General features: G+C 39.8%; 1 protein-coding gene across 1 annotated transcript in view; it reads right to left on the bottom strand.

The window, feature by feature from the left end:
- Positions 1 to 19,819, bottom strand: part of Gpc3 (glypican 3) — a 389,991-nt gene that overhangs the window by 40,119 nt on the left and 330,053 nt on the right. Inside the window, exon 7 of the mRNA XM_074063548.1 lies at positions 8,725 to 8,884. Coding sequence (XP_073919649.1) covers positions 8,725 to 8,884 — 160 coding nt within the window. The remainder of the gene's footprint in view (positions 1 to 8,724; positions 8,885 to 19,819) is intronic.

Genomic DNA, 19,819 nt, shown 5'->3' with positions numbered 1-19,819 from the left:
GTTGCAATGCATCTGACACTGATGAGTCCCTCTTCCTCTCTAAGCAGGACTTCAACCCTGGCTTCATTTCTGATCTCCACCTGTAGCCACTAGAACGTTCCACACCTGCACTTTCAGCTTTTGTCTTACCCTCAAGATTATGATTGTTACACTGGACTTCTCTGATTTGGCTCCTTCAAAAGACCGTTGTTTATCAGGGAAACTTCCAACCACAGCCCAGGCTTACTTTGATGCCTTCAGTTCTCTTTTTTTCTGACTGCTATTTCTTCTTGCAGGAGAGAACTCCCCATGGGATGGCACTCAAGCCTTCTCTCCTAGATCCCTCTGGGATGTTACCCTACAGGGATTGCCTCCCTTCTGTTTGGCAGTTCAACTAGAGGCTTTGGCCTTGCCCTTTCCTGCTGCTTCCTCCTCTGCTTTTCTACCAGCTGAGCACTGAACCTCTCCTTTCCACTCCTTTCAATCCATACTAGATTACCAAAGTTTAGTTGAGGCTGTCACAAAACTGGCCAACATGGTTCTTATCCATGGAAAATCAATAGCACCATGTAGTCAAATTCATACATTCAAGTTTCCTTTTAATTTGAAAACTGATTTTAAAATTCAATTTGACAGTCCTAAATTTTTCACATTATCCTTAATAGTCACTCCATTCATAGTTATGTATAAGGCCTACTAGCAAGTATAGTCTTACATTATCCCAAATAAAAACCTCAGATGGGAAGTACCACAGAGCAGGAAGCCTGGAAAATCAAACCAAAGAATAATCTCATCCCAAATAATAAAGTCCCCAAAGTACCTCAACTTATGGTAAGTCTATGGAAAGATTTTACCTTTTCTTACTCTCATCTATCACCAGCTTACCTGTGCTAATTCCCTAGTCGACACTAAGGCAGAGGGAAAGCTCCTTCTGTGGTACATGTCTCAACTGGAAGATAGTATCACTGCTAAATCTCTCACCTAAGTCCTTCTTTGTGAGCTCCAGGAGCTGCACAAAGCTCTAGGGTGAGCTGGGATTGGCTGTCTTGTCAATCTATTAGCAAGAACCACCTGGTCTGCGTCTGTGTGAAAAGTGCTATTATAGTGAGCTTTGCTTCCTTTGGCTTCTCTATGGCATTTGATCTCTAAAAGAAAAGATCAAGACATGAAAGCAGACTTCTTGTAGCTAAGAGCAAGATAGACTGGAAAGAATCAGGGGCCCTTTCTTGACCCTCCCCAACTAGTTGTCCAGCCCTGCCTTCACTGCCCCGCTACCACCAAAGAAAACAAAACATAACTAGCTGTGATTCTTTCAAGATGTAGGTGCCTACTACTGTTGTGACTATGTGGTTATTTGCACAACTCAGCAGACATATTTGTCATTGTTTAAATACCTTCTCACTTCAGACCACCCTGGGCTAAAAACAAGTTAATGAGTAACTGAAAATGCCACCTTTGGGGATGGAGGAGGGAGGACACTCCAAATGAAAAATTGTTGGCCAGAATATCTGAGACTTAACTTATATTTTAAACTAAAGGCTTTTGGCAAATAAAACTAACATTTAACCCAATGATACTAAAGCAATATTAACACTATTGCCCTAAATGGGCTGCTTTACAGTCTATTAAGTATGGTGAAATCCATTATTATATCTGTTTCAACAACTAAAAGGTAGGCAAGTCAGTGAATAGTTTATCACTATTTTTACAAATGAAGAAACTGAGGCTCAGGGGAGCTGAGTGACTTTGTCTAAGACCACAACATTGGGAAGTAGCAGAGACAAAACAGGGACCCAGTTTGTTTGACTCTATGGGTATAATGCCCTTCCCATCATACCTCAAGCTTCAGCTCCCTAAGGGTTGGAGAGTGTCCCATTTGCCTATCTGATGGGATCTACCTCCCAGTGCACAATATGGGGTTCTCTTGCACTGACGTCATATGTTTGAAGGACTGATACTGCAATAAGTAAGCTTGGAAGGAGTCACTACAAGACCTTGCCTGAGAGTTCCAGGAATGGGTTCCTTACTGAGAAGCAACCTGCAACATAAGTGTCAAAGATCTGAATGAGGGCTGGGGATGTGGCTTAAGTGGCAGAGTACCTGCTTAGCAAGCGCAAGGCACTGAGTTCAAACCCCAGTGCTGCCAAAAACTTCAACGATCTAGATGGTGGGTTTCTAAAGAGTACAAAGAAAGTAGAACTGGGTTGTTCAAACTCTAGAACATTTTGGGGAAACTGACATAATTATTTCCTGAATTTACTGACAACAGGGAGGTATAAATAGATAGATTACTGTTTCTAATGTATTTTGAACTTTGCACAGGACCTGTCATCATTCCCCTAAAAAACCTCAGGGTATTTCATTCCTCTACAAGCCTTGTACACATTCTTCAGTAGACGGCAACATTTATTCTAGTATTTTTCTGAGGTCACCCATGATAAAGGGCTATCATAAAGCTATTTTCACCAGTCCAAACCATTAATGAATCTATTAATACAAAGAGCTTACCAGTGTACATTTATGAGGGTTACACTTGACAATTTAGAACAGCTAAGTCACTGAAGTGTCCTTCACCTCTCCTATGCACACAAGTTTGTTAGAATTAGGAATGTAAACTTACACTTGGTCAATAAACTATTTTAAAAGATGCTAATAAAGAAGGAAAAAATGAAATAAAATTTTAAAAAGAAATGAAAAATAAAAATTAATGGCTTTAAAACTTTGCCTAGTTCCTGTTTCTTTGAAGTCATTCCTTTACCTTTAGGTTGTAAAGTAACCACACAGAGGGAAGATTTGGTACAGTTATGGGTCCCACGGCTATGAAATCTTAATGGCCAACTCCACAATACTGCTAGGAAGAGGTGACTTGCCAGGAGCCGACCCCTGTTTTCCCCCTACAACACTTGGAGATAACAGAGAAGAATGGCAACAAGGCACCAGCCCTGGATTTCATCTTTACTCTCAACCCCAGCTAAGGAACAAGTGGCAGATTTTGTCTTTGCAGTCCCCACACTTGGTATCTGAAAACTTGAACATTTCTTGAGGGCAAGCCTTTTCATGAGAAATGGTTATTTACCATGGATACAAAGCAGCCCACTGGTTTTAATACTGGTTTAAGCCCTAAGCCTGAGCCAAGTAGCAAGGGGTAAGGAGACGTTGCTGAATACTCGTTATGGGTCTTAAACAAATACCCAAGACAGTTCTAAGTTACATCTATAGGCTCAAAGGCATCTTTGAGCACCCACAGATTATCAGCAGCAATACTAGATCAATGCCTTTGATAGTAGATATCATTTTTTGAGTATTTACAAGGTTCCTGGCACTATGCTAAATGGTTTGCATGGATTATTGCATTTACTCTCCACAACTCTATAAAATAAGAAAAAAGTACTGTCTCCATTTCTTAGATGTAGAAGCAGGCTAAGAGAGGTGAAGTAACTCACTTCTATGGTTTGAATGTTTGTGTCCCCTCTAGAATTCATGTTGAAACTTACCTCCCAATGCAACAATATTATGGGGGTTTGCTAAGAGATGATTAGGACACGAGGGCTCTGCTCATGCAGTGGGTTAGTCCTTTACAAAAGGACTCTTTCATCTTTTCTGCCAGGTGAGGACACAACATTTCTCCCTTTTTGCCCTTCTGCCTTTTGCTGTGTGTGTCCCTTCTTCCATGTGACAATGCAACATTTGGCCTGGACTTCTAGTTATCAGAACTTTGGGAAATTAATTTCTATTATTTATAAATTGCACAGTCTATGGTATTTTTTATAGCATCACAAATGGACTAAGACACCCATCAAAAGGAAGATGCATTATCGTTGGTTCTGAGAAAGATACAGGTGAAGATGTGAGTGTGCGTAAGACATCACTTAATGGTCAGCGCTCCAAAAATTAAATTCAGCAATCAGAAAGAAAGGGAAGCCCCTGGGAACTGTATTTTAAATTTAGAAATAAGAATTAAAGGAAAAGAGAGTGCCTGGGGAAACCATGGTACAGTTTTAAAAGTGAATATACCACAGAAAGCTTAGCAACTACTACCCCTCTTAGTAGCATCCTGATGTACAAGTGTGCTGAGGGCTAGGTGTGGGTGTCCCTTGGTAAGAAGCCTGGTTTGCCTGATTAGAAAAGTCATAGGCGTTAGAACAGGGAATGGACACATAGCTTAGGAGAAGAGAACAAGGAGCCTGCAAGGTTAGACGAAAACACAAGAGAAGATATCCCCAAAAGTACCCTGCCTTGCCAGGAACCAAAACCAAAGAAATGATCATTGGCACAGACTGCTGGCACTAGAATGGCTTGGGGCTTGCCTTAGGATGAATGGGAGTTAGAAGCAAATCCAAGAAAAGAACTTGGGTGTACTGTACTTCATTCACTGTATCAAGAGACTACGTGGGCCAGGGAAGCCGGCCAACAGGATCACTTGCTGGTCATGGTGCAAAAGGTCTGTTGAGGAACAAGAGAAACAGAACATACTCTGAGCCGTGCTCTTTATTCCTGATTTGTCTTTGGGGGAGGCAATTTGCAGCACTAAATGAAATGGCAAATGTACATGATGTTCCAATCCAAGTTGACTAAATAAGTGGATGTTGATGAATCACCAGGACCAGATGGCATCTACCCAGATTTTGGGTAAAATTATGTAACAGCTGACCAATGTGTATAGCCTGTCATTCCAAATAGCTATTGTGCCATGAGCCTGGCAGATTGGTAATAAGTCTCCTCTCTATGAGAAGCATTTTGAAGGGGCCCAAGGAACTTCAGGCTGGTAGGGTCACTGATCAGGTTAGGCAAATGGAACACTGGAGGCAAGGCATCATTTTTCCTATAAATTAAATTAACTATCTTTTATAAAATGTCTTACAATTTTTATAGAGCACTGAGGGTTATTTATACATAGCACACTGAGTAGAATTCTTTGAGAGGACCAATGTGCATGTGGAGAAAGGGAAACCAAGGATGTAATCTATTTTGTTTAATAAGGAAATTCATCCTGGAATTGTGGAGCTGTTTTGAAATGGATCAGGATGTAGCGCGTAGGCAGGAAATAAACATTAGTGTGTTGCAGGGTCAGTGCTGGGACTAGTTAACATTTTGGTGAATCATCTTGACATCCTTCTGGTTTTCTAGGTTTAGGCTGAGCATCCCTCATCCAAAATGCTTAGGGTCAGAACTGTTTCAGATTGTGAAATTTTTCAGATTATGGAATATTTGTATAGACTTTACTGGTTGAGCATCTGTAATCTAAAAACTCAAAATCTGAAATGCCCCAAAATCCAAAACTTTTTCAGCATTTTGCTGGCACACAAACAGTTTTCAATTTCATAGGATTCTGGATTTCAGATTTTGAGATTAGGGCTGCTCAACGTGTAGCCAAGTGTAAAGCTGACTTCAGTCTCTTTATGACTGTATTGATGAGCAGAGAAAAGAGGAGTCTGAGTAGACTTGTTCAAGGAGTAGCCTCTGCAAGCTGACTGCCTGACTCTACCCTTAGTGACTGTATGGGTTTAAGCAGGTCACTCTACCTCTTCTAGTATCAGTTTCCTCATATGTAAAAGGAGGATAATAATAATAATACCAGTTCAGAGTGTTATGAAATATGAGACAACGTATGCAAAGTTTTGGCATAGTGTTTGGATCATAAGTGTCCATTAAAAAATTAGCTTCTATTGTTTTTACTTATGTTTATTCAACATTCTTCAAATAGGATGTTAGGATCTGGGTGATCCGTTATGCCCTATGAAACCCAGAAGCCATTACAGACCCTTTTTGAAAGCACTAGCCAAATTTATATTAGTTAACTCAGATTTTTTTTTTACAACCAGCAATGATTTCATGGGGGGAAGCTAACAATTATGGAGAAGTACCAAATGCTAGTATATGCTAGATATTGGGCTAGATGCTTTATAAACTTTCCCTTAGTTATACTTCTGCAATAGATCTGTGAGGTTGGGGTTATGATCCCATATTATGATGAGGGAATGAAGACTTAGAAGAGGGGGCTAAGAAAATTGCCTCGGGTCATGTCAGCTCATAAGAAGTAGAGTCAGAATTCAAATACAAGCTCCTACTCTAAAACCTATTTTCTTTGCACTACATCATACTTGAATTGCACTTTGCCGAATAGGTTCAATTTGAGGAGAAAGAAAAGAGGTTTATCTGTTATCAAAATAAACATGGTCGATGGCATGAAGATAGAAAGCAGAACACTGTGTTTATGGGGTTCATGGGACAGAACCATGGATTTTTTTTTTCACCAAAGTAGAGTGTTCTTGTGGGGCTAATGGTAAAGCCAGAAGGAAGGTTTAGGCTAGACCAGAAGCTCTGTCAGAACTCTGCTAATGATCTGAACTTTATCCTCAAGGCAACGGGGACGGGATGAAGGCAGTTGAGCTAGTGAGAGGTATGAGATGCTTTAGAAAGATTAACCTGGCATCTGTGCATGATGAATTGATGGAATCTTCTGCCTGGTCCCTGATTCTTTGTTCTCTAATCTGCTAGCCTAAGGCTCTCAATACCCCTGCCTTAGCCTAGAAACCACTTAGGATTTCATTGCAGTAGCATATGCAGGAGACGGGGAGGAAGGAAAAGAAAGGAAGCAGTGACAGAAACAGAAAAAATGACAAAGAAAGAATCAACAGGGATTTGGATCGCAACTTGTATATGACGGACAAGGTAGAAGGAAGAAGCAAAGGTGACTTTAGTTTAAGCCCCAGTGACAGGGAGAATGATGGTGGCGTTAGGAAAATAAGGCTATCCAGGGCGAAGCAGTTCTAATTGGTCAAATGAGAAATCTGACTTACAGAACATCAACTCTGAGGTGATGGTGGGAAAACCAGATTGGGGGAGTGGGTGAAGGAAAATGGTAAAGGGGGTGTATTCAAGTATGATATATTATAAGACCTTTTTCAAATGCCACAATGTACTCCCAGCACAACAATAAAAAAAAAAACTCAAGCTGAGAATAGAAGGAAATAAAGTACATCTACAAAAATTAAGAATAAACTGGATAATCAATGTTAAAAAAATAAGCAGGTGGAGGGGCAAGATGTAGCATAGGAGGGTGGTTATGATTTGTGGTAACAATTTTATAACTTTTCCCTATAGTGGAACAGTAGTTAAATATTATTTATTGTAGTATTATCCACAATAACCAAGAAGTGGAAGCAACCTAAATGCGCACTGATGGAGGAGTGGACAAAGAAATTGTGATACATACAATGGGGTATTATTGAGCTTAAGAAGGAAGGAAACCCTGCCATATGGAAAACATGGAGGAAGCTTGAGGACTTTATGCTAGGTGAAATCAACCGATCATAGGATGACAAATAGTGCATGCTTCTACTTTATAGGAGGAATCTAAAAAGCAGGTAAACTCATGGAAACCTGGAAGTAACATGGTGGTTCCCAAGGGCTGTAGAAGGGGGAAATGATCTGCTTTGCAATGGGCATAGAGTGTTAGTCATGCAAGGTAAAATGTTCCAGAGATCTGCTGTTCAACAATGTAAATACAATGAACAATATTGTATGTACACTTCAGAGTTTGTTAAGAGGGTAGGTTTCATGTTACATGTTTTTATCCCACAAAAAAGAACTTAAATTATTAAAAAAAATAGTTGAAAGAAGAAAAGTAGATGTGTGTTCTCTTTAGAGAAGAGGGAAAAGAGAGAGGCTTAAGAAGAGATCTCTGGATGATAGCCATTTTCAAGGTAGGCTTAGGAAGAAGAGATAGTGAAAGGAAGAGGCTACAAGAGAAACAGGAACGTGTACCACCTCAGGGGCCATGGGCACCCGGGTTTCAGGCAGAAGGCTGTGCACTGCCAAGAAAAGAGCATGGTAATGAATGTCTCAAGACCCCTGTTAGGTTTCTAATTCTTCCATTTGGAGCAATGTCATTCCTTCCCCAGCCCCAGTTTTCTTTTATTCATATGTGCATACAATGTTTGGGCCATTTCTACCCACCCCCTGCACCCTCCCTCTCCCTCCTTACTCCTCGCTTCCAGGCAGAAACTGTTTTGCCCTTATCTCTAATTTTGTTGAAGAGAGTATAAACAATAATAAGAAGGACAAAGCATTTAACTGCATAATGGAAGAACACCTATCAATATGAAAGGACTTTATAAACTGGGATAAGCAACACAAATGTAAGGGGAATTTTGTTATTGCTTTGCAAAAATATCCCTCTGTTATTTTTTTCTGTCATTGCTGCTGTTTTTTATGTAGCTCTGTAGGGCTGGGTCACAGTCTATCTCTGTCAGACTGCTTGTAAGAAAAGGGAGAATACTGGAGGGGATAAAGCAAACCGGTACACTGTATGCATATATGGAAACATCACAACAAAACCCCCTTATAAAACGCTTGAAAAATAGAAAACAAAATAGTCATAACATTTGAACAGAGGGTTAGCAAATAGCTCTTCCTTTGAAAGTTATCTCATCATTGGTTTTCACAGGACTGCCAAGGTTGCGTTTTTTTGTGTTTTTTTTTATAACAAACCAATGTGCACTGAGACACAGAACCAACTGATGGTCCAGTTCATTTTTAGGCAATGAAAAGCAGGAAGTTAGCATTCTAATCTACCTAGGGCCAGAGATAAAGTCTTTGCTCTTTGAGAGTACAGTGTTTCCTTTAGGAGTTAATGGTATTATGTGTTGCAAGGGTTTTAGGGGAAGGGCAGAGAAAATTCAATTGGTTAATTCCTGAGCATAACCATTTTTAGCCCAGCTTTGAGTTACCACAATCGGTTACCTGCGAGGAAGCGCAGCTGATTCTTCACTTTCATCACCCCATCACCAGACCCTCCAATGCATTCATCTTCGTCATCACCACAGTCTCCACTTTCAAGCCCTTCTTCATCCGGGTTTCTATCCAGAACTCTACCTTTGGGCACAGACATGGTTCTCAGGAGCTGAAAGAAATAACCAGAAATGCAGCAGCTCTTCTTATTTTTCAGGTAGGTCTAGAACAGTGTATTACTAACCAGAGGCATTAAATTTGTTTTCACCTGGGTGCAGTGGTAAGTGCCTGTAGACCCAGCTACTTGGGAAGTTAAGGCAGAACGATACCTTGACCTCAGGAGTTTAAGACCAGCCAGGGCACCATGTGAGACATCATCACAAAAAAGTCATTTTTAAATTTAAATAAGTACTTTTTAGAGCCTTATACTTCTGGACTTTCCACAGCATTTAATGATTCATTTCTTCACACAGAGTACTTAACTGCGTTAGACTGTCCCCTGCCATGGTATCTTAGTTTCTGGAAGTTTCTGTGGTAGGAGAACATGCTAATGGAGTACTTAAGACATGATAAGCAAAGAATGGATATAGGCTAGGGAGACACCAGATCAGACAAAAGATCCCTGTGGAAGTCCCCTAAAACCATATTTATATCTGCTAATTAAAATAACAAACACTTCTCATGGAATGAAGAGTCTAGCAGTGCTTATTTCAAATGACTACTTGTGGGCTGGGATGTAGCTCAATGGTAGAACACTTGCCTTATATGCACAAGGCCCTGGGTTTGATACCCAGCACCAAAAAAGAAAAGAGAAAAAAAAACCTTGTAATTGTCACATCTCATGTCTTGATCACTAAAAAACTTTGAAATACTTCCCTCTCCCACAGTTTCAGTAAGATGCTTTTAAATTCATTTTGCTTTACTGGAGACAATATGCTTACTAAAAGAAATGTTTGGCTTTTCAGTCACATGCCTAATTTTATGGGGCTCCCACTACCCCAAAGTCTCTTTGACCCAGAGACCCAAGCTTGCAGCATGAATGGTCCTTGAGGGCAGTTGTCAGGCTCCATTTTACTTTTCCTCAGCATATCTTTCCAAGGTTTCACTTTAATATCCTTTATTCCTGCTAGCTTTTGCCCCATAACCCATTTCAGCTCCTAAACCTCAGTCCTATTCTTTATCTTTAAATGACAGTCAACAAAAGGTGCTAGATATACAGAAGCTAAGATTCTTGTGATTGTAGAAAAGGTAGCCAGAAAAAAGTGCTGCATACACAGGCATTCTTGGTGTCTGTGGTCTCCATTGTCTCTGTGCTTATTGTCACTGTGAAGTATACTTTTATGTTTTCCACCTGTGATTTAGCTGCTACACCAAGATCTACTTAGAGAAAGCTACATACCACAGAGAAATGTAACTCTGTGGGTGATTTGTTTTTAAGCAAAGAAAGAAAAAAGCCCAAAAAAGTTCATGCCTGGCAACAACCTTAATGGTTTTAAGACAACTCCCTACAATCTCCCACTATAGCACTGTCTCTACTCTGCCCTTCTAGTGCTTCCCTCTCTAACCTTCCTACCTCCCCTCCACCTCATCCTACATGTATAAATTTATAGTATTTTAATATAGGCTAAGAGAATTGCCTAAATATAGCTTAATATAGGCTAAGGTAAATATAAGCTAGACGAGCAGTTCTCAAACTTTTTGACCTCAGGATTTCTTTACTTTATTTTTGGTGCTGGGGATGGAACCCTGGGCCTTGAACATGCCAAATACGCACTCTGCCACTGAGTCAGAGCCCAGCCACCCAAGACTCCTTTATACTTTTACTAAGAAACCCAGAATTTTTTTATACAAGTTTTTCTGTGGTGCTGCAGTTTGAACTCAGAGCCTTCTGCTTGTGAGGCAGGTGCTCTATTTGAGCCCCCCAGCCTTTTATACAAGTTTTATCTCTCAACATTTGTCATCTTAGAAATCATAACTTGAGAAATTTTAAAAAATAATTATTTGATAGCTCATCTAAATATAACAAACCCATGATTAACACAAACATCATAAAATAAAAAATAAACAGATTTTCCCAGACATAAACCAATTAGTGGGAATGTCTAGCAACATGGCAGATCAGAAACATGCACCATTTTGACTCTGCATTAGAAGAGTCAGGTAACACAACAGAGGCTATATTCAAGAGAGCAAGAGAGGAAGAGCATCAGGAATCATGAAATAGGTGGCAGGACTACAGAAAAGCACGGTGAAACAGAGGAAACAGAGAAAAGAAGCAAGCAGTTCCAAGGCCCCTCCTCAGCTCCCCAGGAGGGCTTCTAAAGGGAACCTAAAAATGTAATCATAAAGTAAGTCAGATGGCCTTGGAGAGAGACTGGCAATTCTAGTTGCATGATAAGCCTGCAAGCCTTTCCAGTATTTTTTTTTCTACAGTACTGGGGTTTGAACTCATACTTGCTAGGCAGGCACTCTACAACTTGAACCACTTTGCCAGCAAGCCTTAAACTCAGTGCAGGGGTTTGGTAAGACAATGACTGCTTCAATATGGAAGGCCAGCCTTGGTGAAGAAAGACATTCTGTCACTCCCCTCATCTCTGAGAGTTATAGCAAGATGCCATCTTGAGGGAGGGCCTATTGTTTGAGACTGAGCTATTCTGGGGGTGTGAAAATAAGGAACAATCATGACTCAGGAAGTCTTGGGACACTCTGTCACAGTGTCCAAACAGAAGATGGCCATGAGAAGTGATCTGTGGAGAGTGAGAGTGTCTGATGTGGTCCTGCAGAGAAGTTCCAACAGTGGGCAACTACAGCAGCAAAGGACATGGTGCTTGAAGGTTTGCTTGGCCCTCCCTGGCAAGGAGGAATTCCCATCATGTAGGGCTGTGGTGGAATCAAAGCACCAAGAATATGACTGGCATAGTGTTCAGCCTCCAGGATATGTCTCCTGGCTGCATGTGTTGGCTGCTAGATGGGTCAGAGGGCCCTGAGCCTGGACCTTGTGAACCATATGACATCCACAGCAGCCCTTCCACAGGGAGATGAACTGCTTGCTGGGAAGGGTCTGAAAGCACTGAGACAGCCTCCAAGAACTGTGTGCCATCATGTGTTTGCTGTCAGGCAGGTCTGAGCCCAGGTCTTCTGAATCATGTGATTTCTACAGCCTCCCCACCTCCACATGAAGGTGAAGTGCTAGGAAAGTTGTGAAAGCACTAAAGCCTACTTCCAGGAATGACATCTCAATGTGTGTCAGGTCTGAAAACCTGGATCCCAGACCTGTTGAACCATGTGACTTCCATAGCTTCCTCCGCCCCCACAGGGAAGTGAACTGCTGAGTGGGATCTAAAGCACCAAGACCTGCCTCTAGGAACTGCATCCTGGTTTATGTTTGCTGCCAGGCAGGACTGAGGGCCCCGAGTTCAGACCCTCTGAATCACAAGACTTTCTTTCACAATAGGGAGGTGAGAGGGACTGTAAGTATTGAGATCAATAGGCAGAGTATTTAGGTCCCTCAGTTCTCCCCTTGCCAGTGCAGAATTCAGTACTGAACTTGGCCTTAGAGCACAAATCTCAACACAGAAACACAAGAAATATGAAGAAACAAGGCAACATAACTCCTCTCAAACTCAACAATCCCACTGTAACAAACACTGATAGCGAAGTGCACGAATAAAAAAAAAAAAAGCTCTGAAGAAACGAACAATAGAAGGAATATACCTCAATATAACATAAACCTATAGCCAACGTCATACTAAATGGGGGAAAACTGAAATCATTTCCTCTAAAGTCAGGAACGAGACAAGTGTTCACTCTCTCTGCTCGTACTGAATATAGTGTTTAAATTATTAGCCAGAGCAATTAGGGAAGAGAAAGACAAAGGATACAAATAGGAAAGAAAGAAGTCAAATTATCCTTATTTACAGATGATACTATCCTATACTTAAAAGACCCTAAAAACTCCACCAAAAAAAAGTTTTTCTCTCCAACAAATACTTTTGCCAAAGTAGCAGCGTACTAAATTAGCACATAAAAATCAGTAGCTTCTCTATATATGAATAATGAACAGGCTAAGAAAGAAACCAAGCAAACAATCTCATTTACAATAGCTTCAAAACAAAAAAACCCAGTAATAAACTTAACAAAGGATGTGAAAAACCTTTACAATGAAAACTATAAAATCTTAAAGAAAGAAACTGAAGAAGACACTAAAAGATGGAAAGACCTCCCATGTTCATGGATTGCGGAATTAATATTGTGAAAATGTTATACTACTGAAGGCAATCTACAGATTCAATGCAATCTCCATAAAAATTCAAATGTCATTTTTCACAGAAATAGAAAAATCAATTCTAAAATTCATATGGAAGTACAAAAGCCAAATAGCCAAAGCGATTCTGAGCAAAAAGAACAATGCTGAAGGTATCACAATACCTGACTTTAAATTATACTACAGAGTCATACTAGCATAAACAGCCTGGTACTGGCACAAAGACAGCCACTTAGACCAATGGAATTACAGAAATAACCCCACAGAGTTACAGCCGTGTGAAATTAAACACAGCACCAAAAACACATGTTGGAGAAAAGACAGCTTCTTTGCAAATGCTGCTGGGAAAACTGGACATCCACAAGTAGAAGGCTGAAACTAGACTATCTGTTACCCTGTACAAAATTAATTCAAAATGGGTCAAAGATTTAAATGTAAGACCTAAAACTTTGAAAGTACTAGGGGAAGACATAGGAAAGACCATATGAAGATATAGGGATAGGCGATACCTTTCTGAATAGGACTGTGATTACTCAGGAAATAAGAGCAAGAATTGTGGAATGGGATTGTATCAAATTGAAAATCTTCTGCACAGCAAAGGAAACAGTGACCAGAATCAAGAGACAACTTACTGAATAGGATACAACCTTTGCCAGCTATTCATTAGCTAAAGAGTTAATATCCAGAATATGTAAAGAGCTCCAAAAATTAAACACAGAAAGAACAAGCCATCCAATTCATAAATGGGCTAATGTATTAGTTCTTAAAAGAAGTACAAATGGATAATAAATACATAAAGAAATTTCAACATCCTTAGCCATAAAGGAAATGCAAATCAATACCACATAGTGATTCTATCTCACCCAGTCAGAATGGCTGTCATCAAGAAAACAAAAAACAACAAATGATGGAAAGGATGTGCGTAAAAAGGAACCACTATTCACTCTTGGTGGGAATGGAAATTAGTGCAGCCACTATGGAAATCAGTATGGAGGTTTCTCACAAGACTAAGGCTGGAACTACCATATGATCCTGCTATCCCACTCCTGGGCATATAGCTGAAGGTATGTAAGTCAGCATACTAGAGAGACACCTGCACACCCATATTTACAGCAGCTCTAGTCACAATAGCCAAGCTATGGAATCAGCCTAGGTGTTCATCAACTGATGAGTGGATAAAGAAAATACACTAGAGTGTTATTCAGCCTTAAGAAGGAAATTATGTCATTTGTGGGAAAATAGATGAAGTGGAAGTCATCATATTAAATGAAATAATCCAGACCGAGAAAGACAAATATCACATGCTTTCTCTCATCTGCAGAGTCTGCATTAAAAAAAAGAATGACATGTATGTCAAATGGAGAGACTGCATGGGGGTAGAAGCCAATGGGAGGGACGATGGAAAAAGAGAGAGAGTTTGGGGGGGTGAATATGATTGAAGTATTCCATACGAATGTATGAAAATAAAATAATGAAACCCACCAAAATTATTTTTAAAAGAGAGAGAGGATAAAAAAGAGTAATAGAGGGAGAGAATCTGATCAAAGTACATTGAAACCCCTTTGTACAATTAATATACAATAATAAAAAATACACCAATTGGAGAAAGTGAGATTATTTTGATCTTTGCATACCTCTTTAATATACAACTTAGTGTAAGATGGCTGAATTATCATGTTTACTTCTCCACTCCAGTTGTTGTCATGTGTTGTTTTGGATGAAACAAAAATGTAGCTGGAAAACTACAGATAATTGTCTCAGATGATTGTTTCAGATAATTCTCTCTCTCTCTCTCTTTCTCTCTCTCTCCCTCACAAAGCTCAACAAGTGGCTGCAATATGGACTGTGAAACCATATAAATGAACATTTCATGCCTTGTTACATTCAAATCGATTGGTATGTTTTGAACTCCGAGTGAGCCTTTTATTCATCTTGCATCATCACACATAGATCATGTGGAAAATATTGACTCCTTCAGCTATGCAAGTCCTACAAATGTTGACACCTTTCTTTATATGATATATAAAAATCTCATTCATTAGTATCACCTCTAAATTTCATCAAAAACTTTTTAAGTAGTGAGAAGCTCCAAAACTCATGGAGGCAGTTACAAGTTTTCAAAAAATGTAGCTTTCCTCTTGAAAACTAGAATTTTAGCATTGGCAATAAATACTTAACACACGGAAAACACTGTTTTCCTTGAACCAATAGGCTCTCTTTGGTCCTCTCCAAGAAAATGTCTAGCAAATACTCAGGTCTGTAAAACCATAATTTGTTGGTCATTCTCTCAAGTAAAAATTTAAAAGATGCTAGTTTAGCTCACAGCTCAAATTACTCACAAGTGCTTGAGATATATGCTGACGTGTAGATTGCAGCATATACTTCCTATTTCATAACACAAGATACGATACGAAGAAATTATACTCAAAGGTTGAGGTTTAATAAAATGAATATTTTTACATCTTCAGCAATGATATCACAACCTTTGTGATGGTTTTTTTCAAGATAGGGTCTCACGAACTATTTGTTTGGGCTGGCTTTGAACCTTCAATTCTCTTGATCTCTGCCTCCTGAGTAGCTAGGATTACAGGCGTGAGCCACCAGTGCCCAGTGAAGATGACTCTTTAGTACTGTTGCATAATTAGCTTTGATCTTGCGGATCCCTGGGTGTCCAGGACTACCAGGGTCTATAAACCATTCTTTGAGATCTGTAAGGCTAGCCTATAACATTACTGTAGTTTACCCAAGATCCCCAAATCCCTCCTTCACATTTATTTCTTATGGGAAAATTGGTTTTGATATAAACACTTTACGTTCATTTTCAAGAATGCATTCTTTGTGTATTTTGAGAACTACATGAACTAGAATTTTTTACCTAGGAGAATTTAGGGTTAGGTACAGATTAGTGAGTTGCTATTGTCCAAGCATATATCACATCTGAGCTTTTTATTAACACCTTCAGTAAACATTAACTGAGAACTACTAAGCACTGGTCTTCATTTCTGTCTAGCGAATGCCTTCCAACTTTCAGGCCAAGTTCAGATATCATGTCCTTACTAAAGTTTTCCTGGCAGATGGTCAATATAATTCTCCCTCCTTATCTCCTGCTACTGCTCCTTTTATCTCTACCTTCTTAAATACCACTTTCTACATGCTTGATATTCAGTATTACTTATTTGTACATATAACCTCTCTCCATCATCAGACTGAAAGCTGTCCAGGGATTTCACCTTCTATATCTTTGAACTCCACAGCATTTAAGGCAGCATTTAGTACATAGTAGGCACTCAAAAAATGTGCTATTGGACTGAAGCAAAATGATGCAGCATGCTACCTTAAATTCTTCAACAGCTGGTTATATAACCTCGTGGAAAAGGATAAAGCCAAAGCCCAGATTAATTATAGAACTTGGGAGTGAATAGCTAAACCGTTTTGGATGACCCTGGCTAAGACCTGTGGCTAATCTTTGACGGGCCATTTTCAAAACTGGTGTGCACCGTCCCCAGTATTCTTGGGTAGCTCAGTTTAAAACAAAGTACAATGAAAGAAACAAAACCTTTAAAACTTTGCCAGTGAGGTTACTTAAATTCCTCCCATTTTGGAGACAACCCCAGCATGGAAGAAGGATTATAGTGTACTTTTAAACCGTTTCACAGACAGGTGCTGATAAGCCTAACACTCATATAGTAGCAAAACACACTCAAACGTAGGAAGCTACGGCTAATGCAAAAATCTCAAAGAAGAGAAGGAAGCAGCAGAGAATTTAAAGAAGAACAACGGGTCAAGGAGGAGGAATTGTCATTAAGGACTGTGAATTCAGTACACCCTGGAATTTAGCCCAGAAATCAAATCAGCGAATTACAATTTACAATATTGACCTTTTTGTTTCTTCTTTCATTCTTTACAATGTCTTTCAGATTGAACACTCACTTTATAAAAAGAAAATTGTAAGAGCCTTACACACAAAAGCAGGTAACTTGAAGGGCCTAGTCCTTTTGATAATGTTTGCCATCTTCAAAGCATGGCATCCTGTTAGCTTTTAAAAGCCAAGGCTCAGAATCATAATTATCAATGTCAAATACCTTATTAAAATACATGTCTGATTATTTCACTCCACTCTTTCCAAATCCAGTCTTTATACATGACACATCTGCTACACACACTCCGGGGTGTACAAGGCCCTTCATAACCCAGCTTTTTCTATAGCCACTACCCTCTGTCCAGCTCTGTTTTAGCCATTGAGACTATTAATAGTTGACTATTTTAATTTTAGAACTAATACTTTAAATGCGTTAGTGTCATGTGTTATCGTTTGGATCTTTTTTTCTTCTTTCAGATAGGCTGTCGCTATGTAACCCAGGCTGGCCTTGAACTGACAATTGATCCTCCTGACTCTGTTTCCCAAGTGCTGGGGCTATGGGTATGCACCACCATGCGTGGCATGGTTTGAATCCTCAATGTTCCCCACTGGCTCACGTGTTGAAGGTTTGGTACACAGCAGATGGCCCTACCGGGCAATGGTGGAACCTTTAGTCAGTAAGGCCTAGTGGAAGGAAGTTAGGTCACCAGGGCGTGCCTTTGAAGGGGATATTGACAATCCCACCCTTTTATCTAGTGATTAAGGGATTTATCAAAACTTACTTAACCATTTTCCTAATATTGAATATTTACATTGTTTCTAATTCTTTTGCTTTTATAAACAAAGGGCACTGGTGGCTCACGCCTGTAATCCTAGCTACTCAGGCGGCAGAGATCTGGAGGATGGCAGTTTGAAGCCAGCCCAAGAAAATAGTTCACGAGACCCTATCTTGAAAAAACCCATCACAAAAAAAGGGCTGGTGGAGTGGCTCAAGGTGAAGGCCCTGAGCTCAAACCTCAGTACCAATAAATAAATAAATAAATAAAACAAAGGGTATGTACATGCTGTACTTATACACCATGGAAGTGAATCTACAATTTCCATTGGAATCACCTAGGATGCTGGTTAAAAACGAGCTTCCCTGGCTGGGAGTACAGTTCAGTGGTAGAGCATATGCTTAGCACGTACAAGCCTGAGGTTTGAGTCCCAACACCAAAACAAAACCAAAACCAAAAAAGGCTCTCTGGCTGTGCTCACAGAGTTTCTGATTTAGTAGGTCCAAGGTGGAGTGCACAGGTATAGTTAAAAAGGGCTAAAGCCCTTTTTGTGCTTGGTTGACAAGAGAACAAAGATCAAAGGACATACTTCTTGCTCTTAGGGTGATCGAATTTGATGAAATTAGGCCAGTGAGAGCAACAACTCTTGATCTATCTGCATGGTATAAATCCCATGCTTCTTGTTGTTATGCCAATTGCGAAGATATAAGCATATCAGCCTCACATGTGCTGGGGTTTGAAAATAACATAATCCTCGAGCCCTCTCCTCCAATTTGTGCCGTCCCCATTTCCCACATTAAGGAAGAACACTGAGGCTCAAAGAGTGGACATGACTTGTCCAAGTCACTGAGTAAGTGATAAAGAACTCATTAAAAATAATGTTTTCTATTCTTAAGTGCAGAAATGCTTAAGCACAACATGACTTAGATAAAAGCATCAATCAATTAATGGGGCCTTCGTTTCCTATTTTTGCCAACTTGATTGCCTTTATTCCAACTCACTGCCATTTTTGCAGATGCTGGGTATTAATTAGACCTTGGTGGGAAAGTTTTTCTCTATGGGGAGGGGCGGGGAAGATAAGCTCAGGGCACTTAGTAACTCCGGATGCTTCCTGCTTGTTTCCCCAGCCTTGCCATCTACTGTGTCTTAAGTAACCAAACTATATCATCAGCAATGGTTTGTTTTGAAAAGCTTCAGACAGCTGGTTAGGATCGCATGAAAAATTCCATTACTGTTGCTACAGAGCTAAGAGTTCTCTTGACTTTAAGCTCTTTAGCATTTAAAAAAAATAAAGGTTCAGTCACAAAATAGATACTGCAAATATGAGACTTGGTACATATTTTGAGGATTTAGCTGGTTTTGTCTCTTTGGGCTACTCGCATACCCTCTGTAGGCACTTTTTTTTAAATATGTGGAATCCAGGTTACATTTTCAAGCTATTAAGCTGGACTTACAAAATTGATTTCAAATAATTCAGTTGTTCAGTATTATACAACCTGCAAGTGATGCTTTGGAGGCCTGGCCCTCCATGTCCACAGCAATGTAAACACATGCTTTTACTGTTTGTATTTGAGTAGCACGAGCTAATGGGAAACAAATGTGGTGACTCCAATGAATCGCAGCCTTTTTGGAATGCCAGTATTATTTATACGTTGTGCACATCCACAAGGCCTAGCATGTGACCTCTGCTTTGCATGCACACTTTCTTTGAACAAATGCACCAAACCACAGCCACAACTAATTGGAAACAATTGCAACTCCACACATGTGCGATGAAGCCAGAACCCAAATGTACTGGGCTAGAATTAATGGCGAGATGTGTGCTTCGCACATTCAGGAGACAATAATGCAAAGCTGTTAAGAGTGTGCACTTTGGAATCTGACTGGAATGGATCCAAATCTCTAATTAGCCTATTTAGTACCTGTGTGACTTTGGGCAAGTCACTTAGCCTCTCTGAATTTCAGTTTCTCCACCTGTAAGATATTATTTATTAACTTCACAGTGTTGTTGAAGTCTTAAATTAAATAGCACTATTCACTTTTCATAGTGTCATGGATCCTTTCTTTGGTAGAACTTCCCACAGTTTTTAATTAATTATATATTTCTCTCTTGCATCACCACTAGATTAACAGAAGAGAGATAGTCTGCTTTGATTGCTGCTATTTAGCATGGTGTTTGCTATATAAAAAGGCAATGTTCAATAAATA

Source organism: Castor canadensis, chromosome X (genome assembly GCF_047511655.1).
Source record: "Castor canadensis chromosome X, mCasCan1.hap1v2, whole genome shotgun sequence".
Taxonomy (NCBI): domain Eukaryota; kingdom Metazoa; phylum Chordata; class Mammalia; order Rodentia; family Castoridae; genus Castor; species Castor canadensis.
Note: the sequence above shows the minus strand (reverse complement) of the source record. Positions and strands in the feature narration are given on the sequence as shown.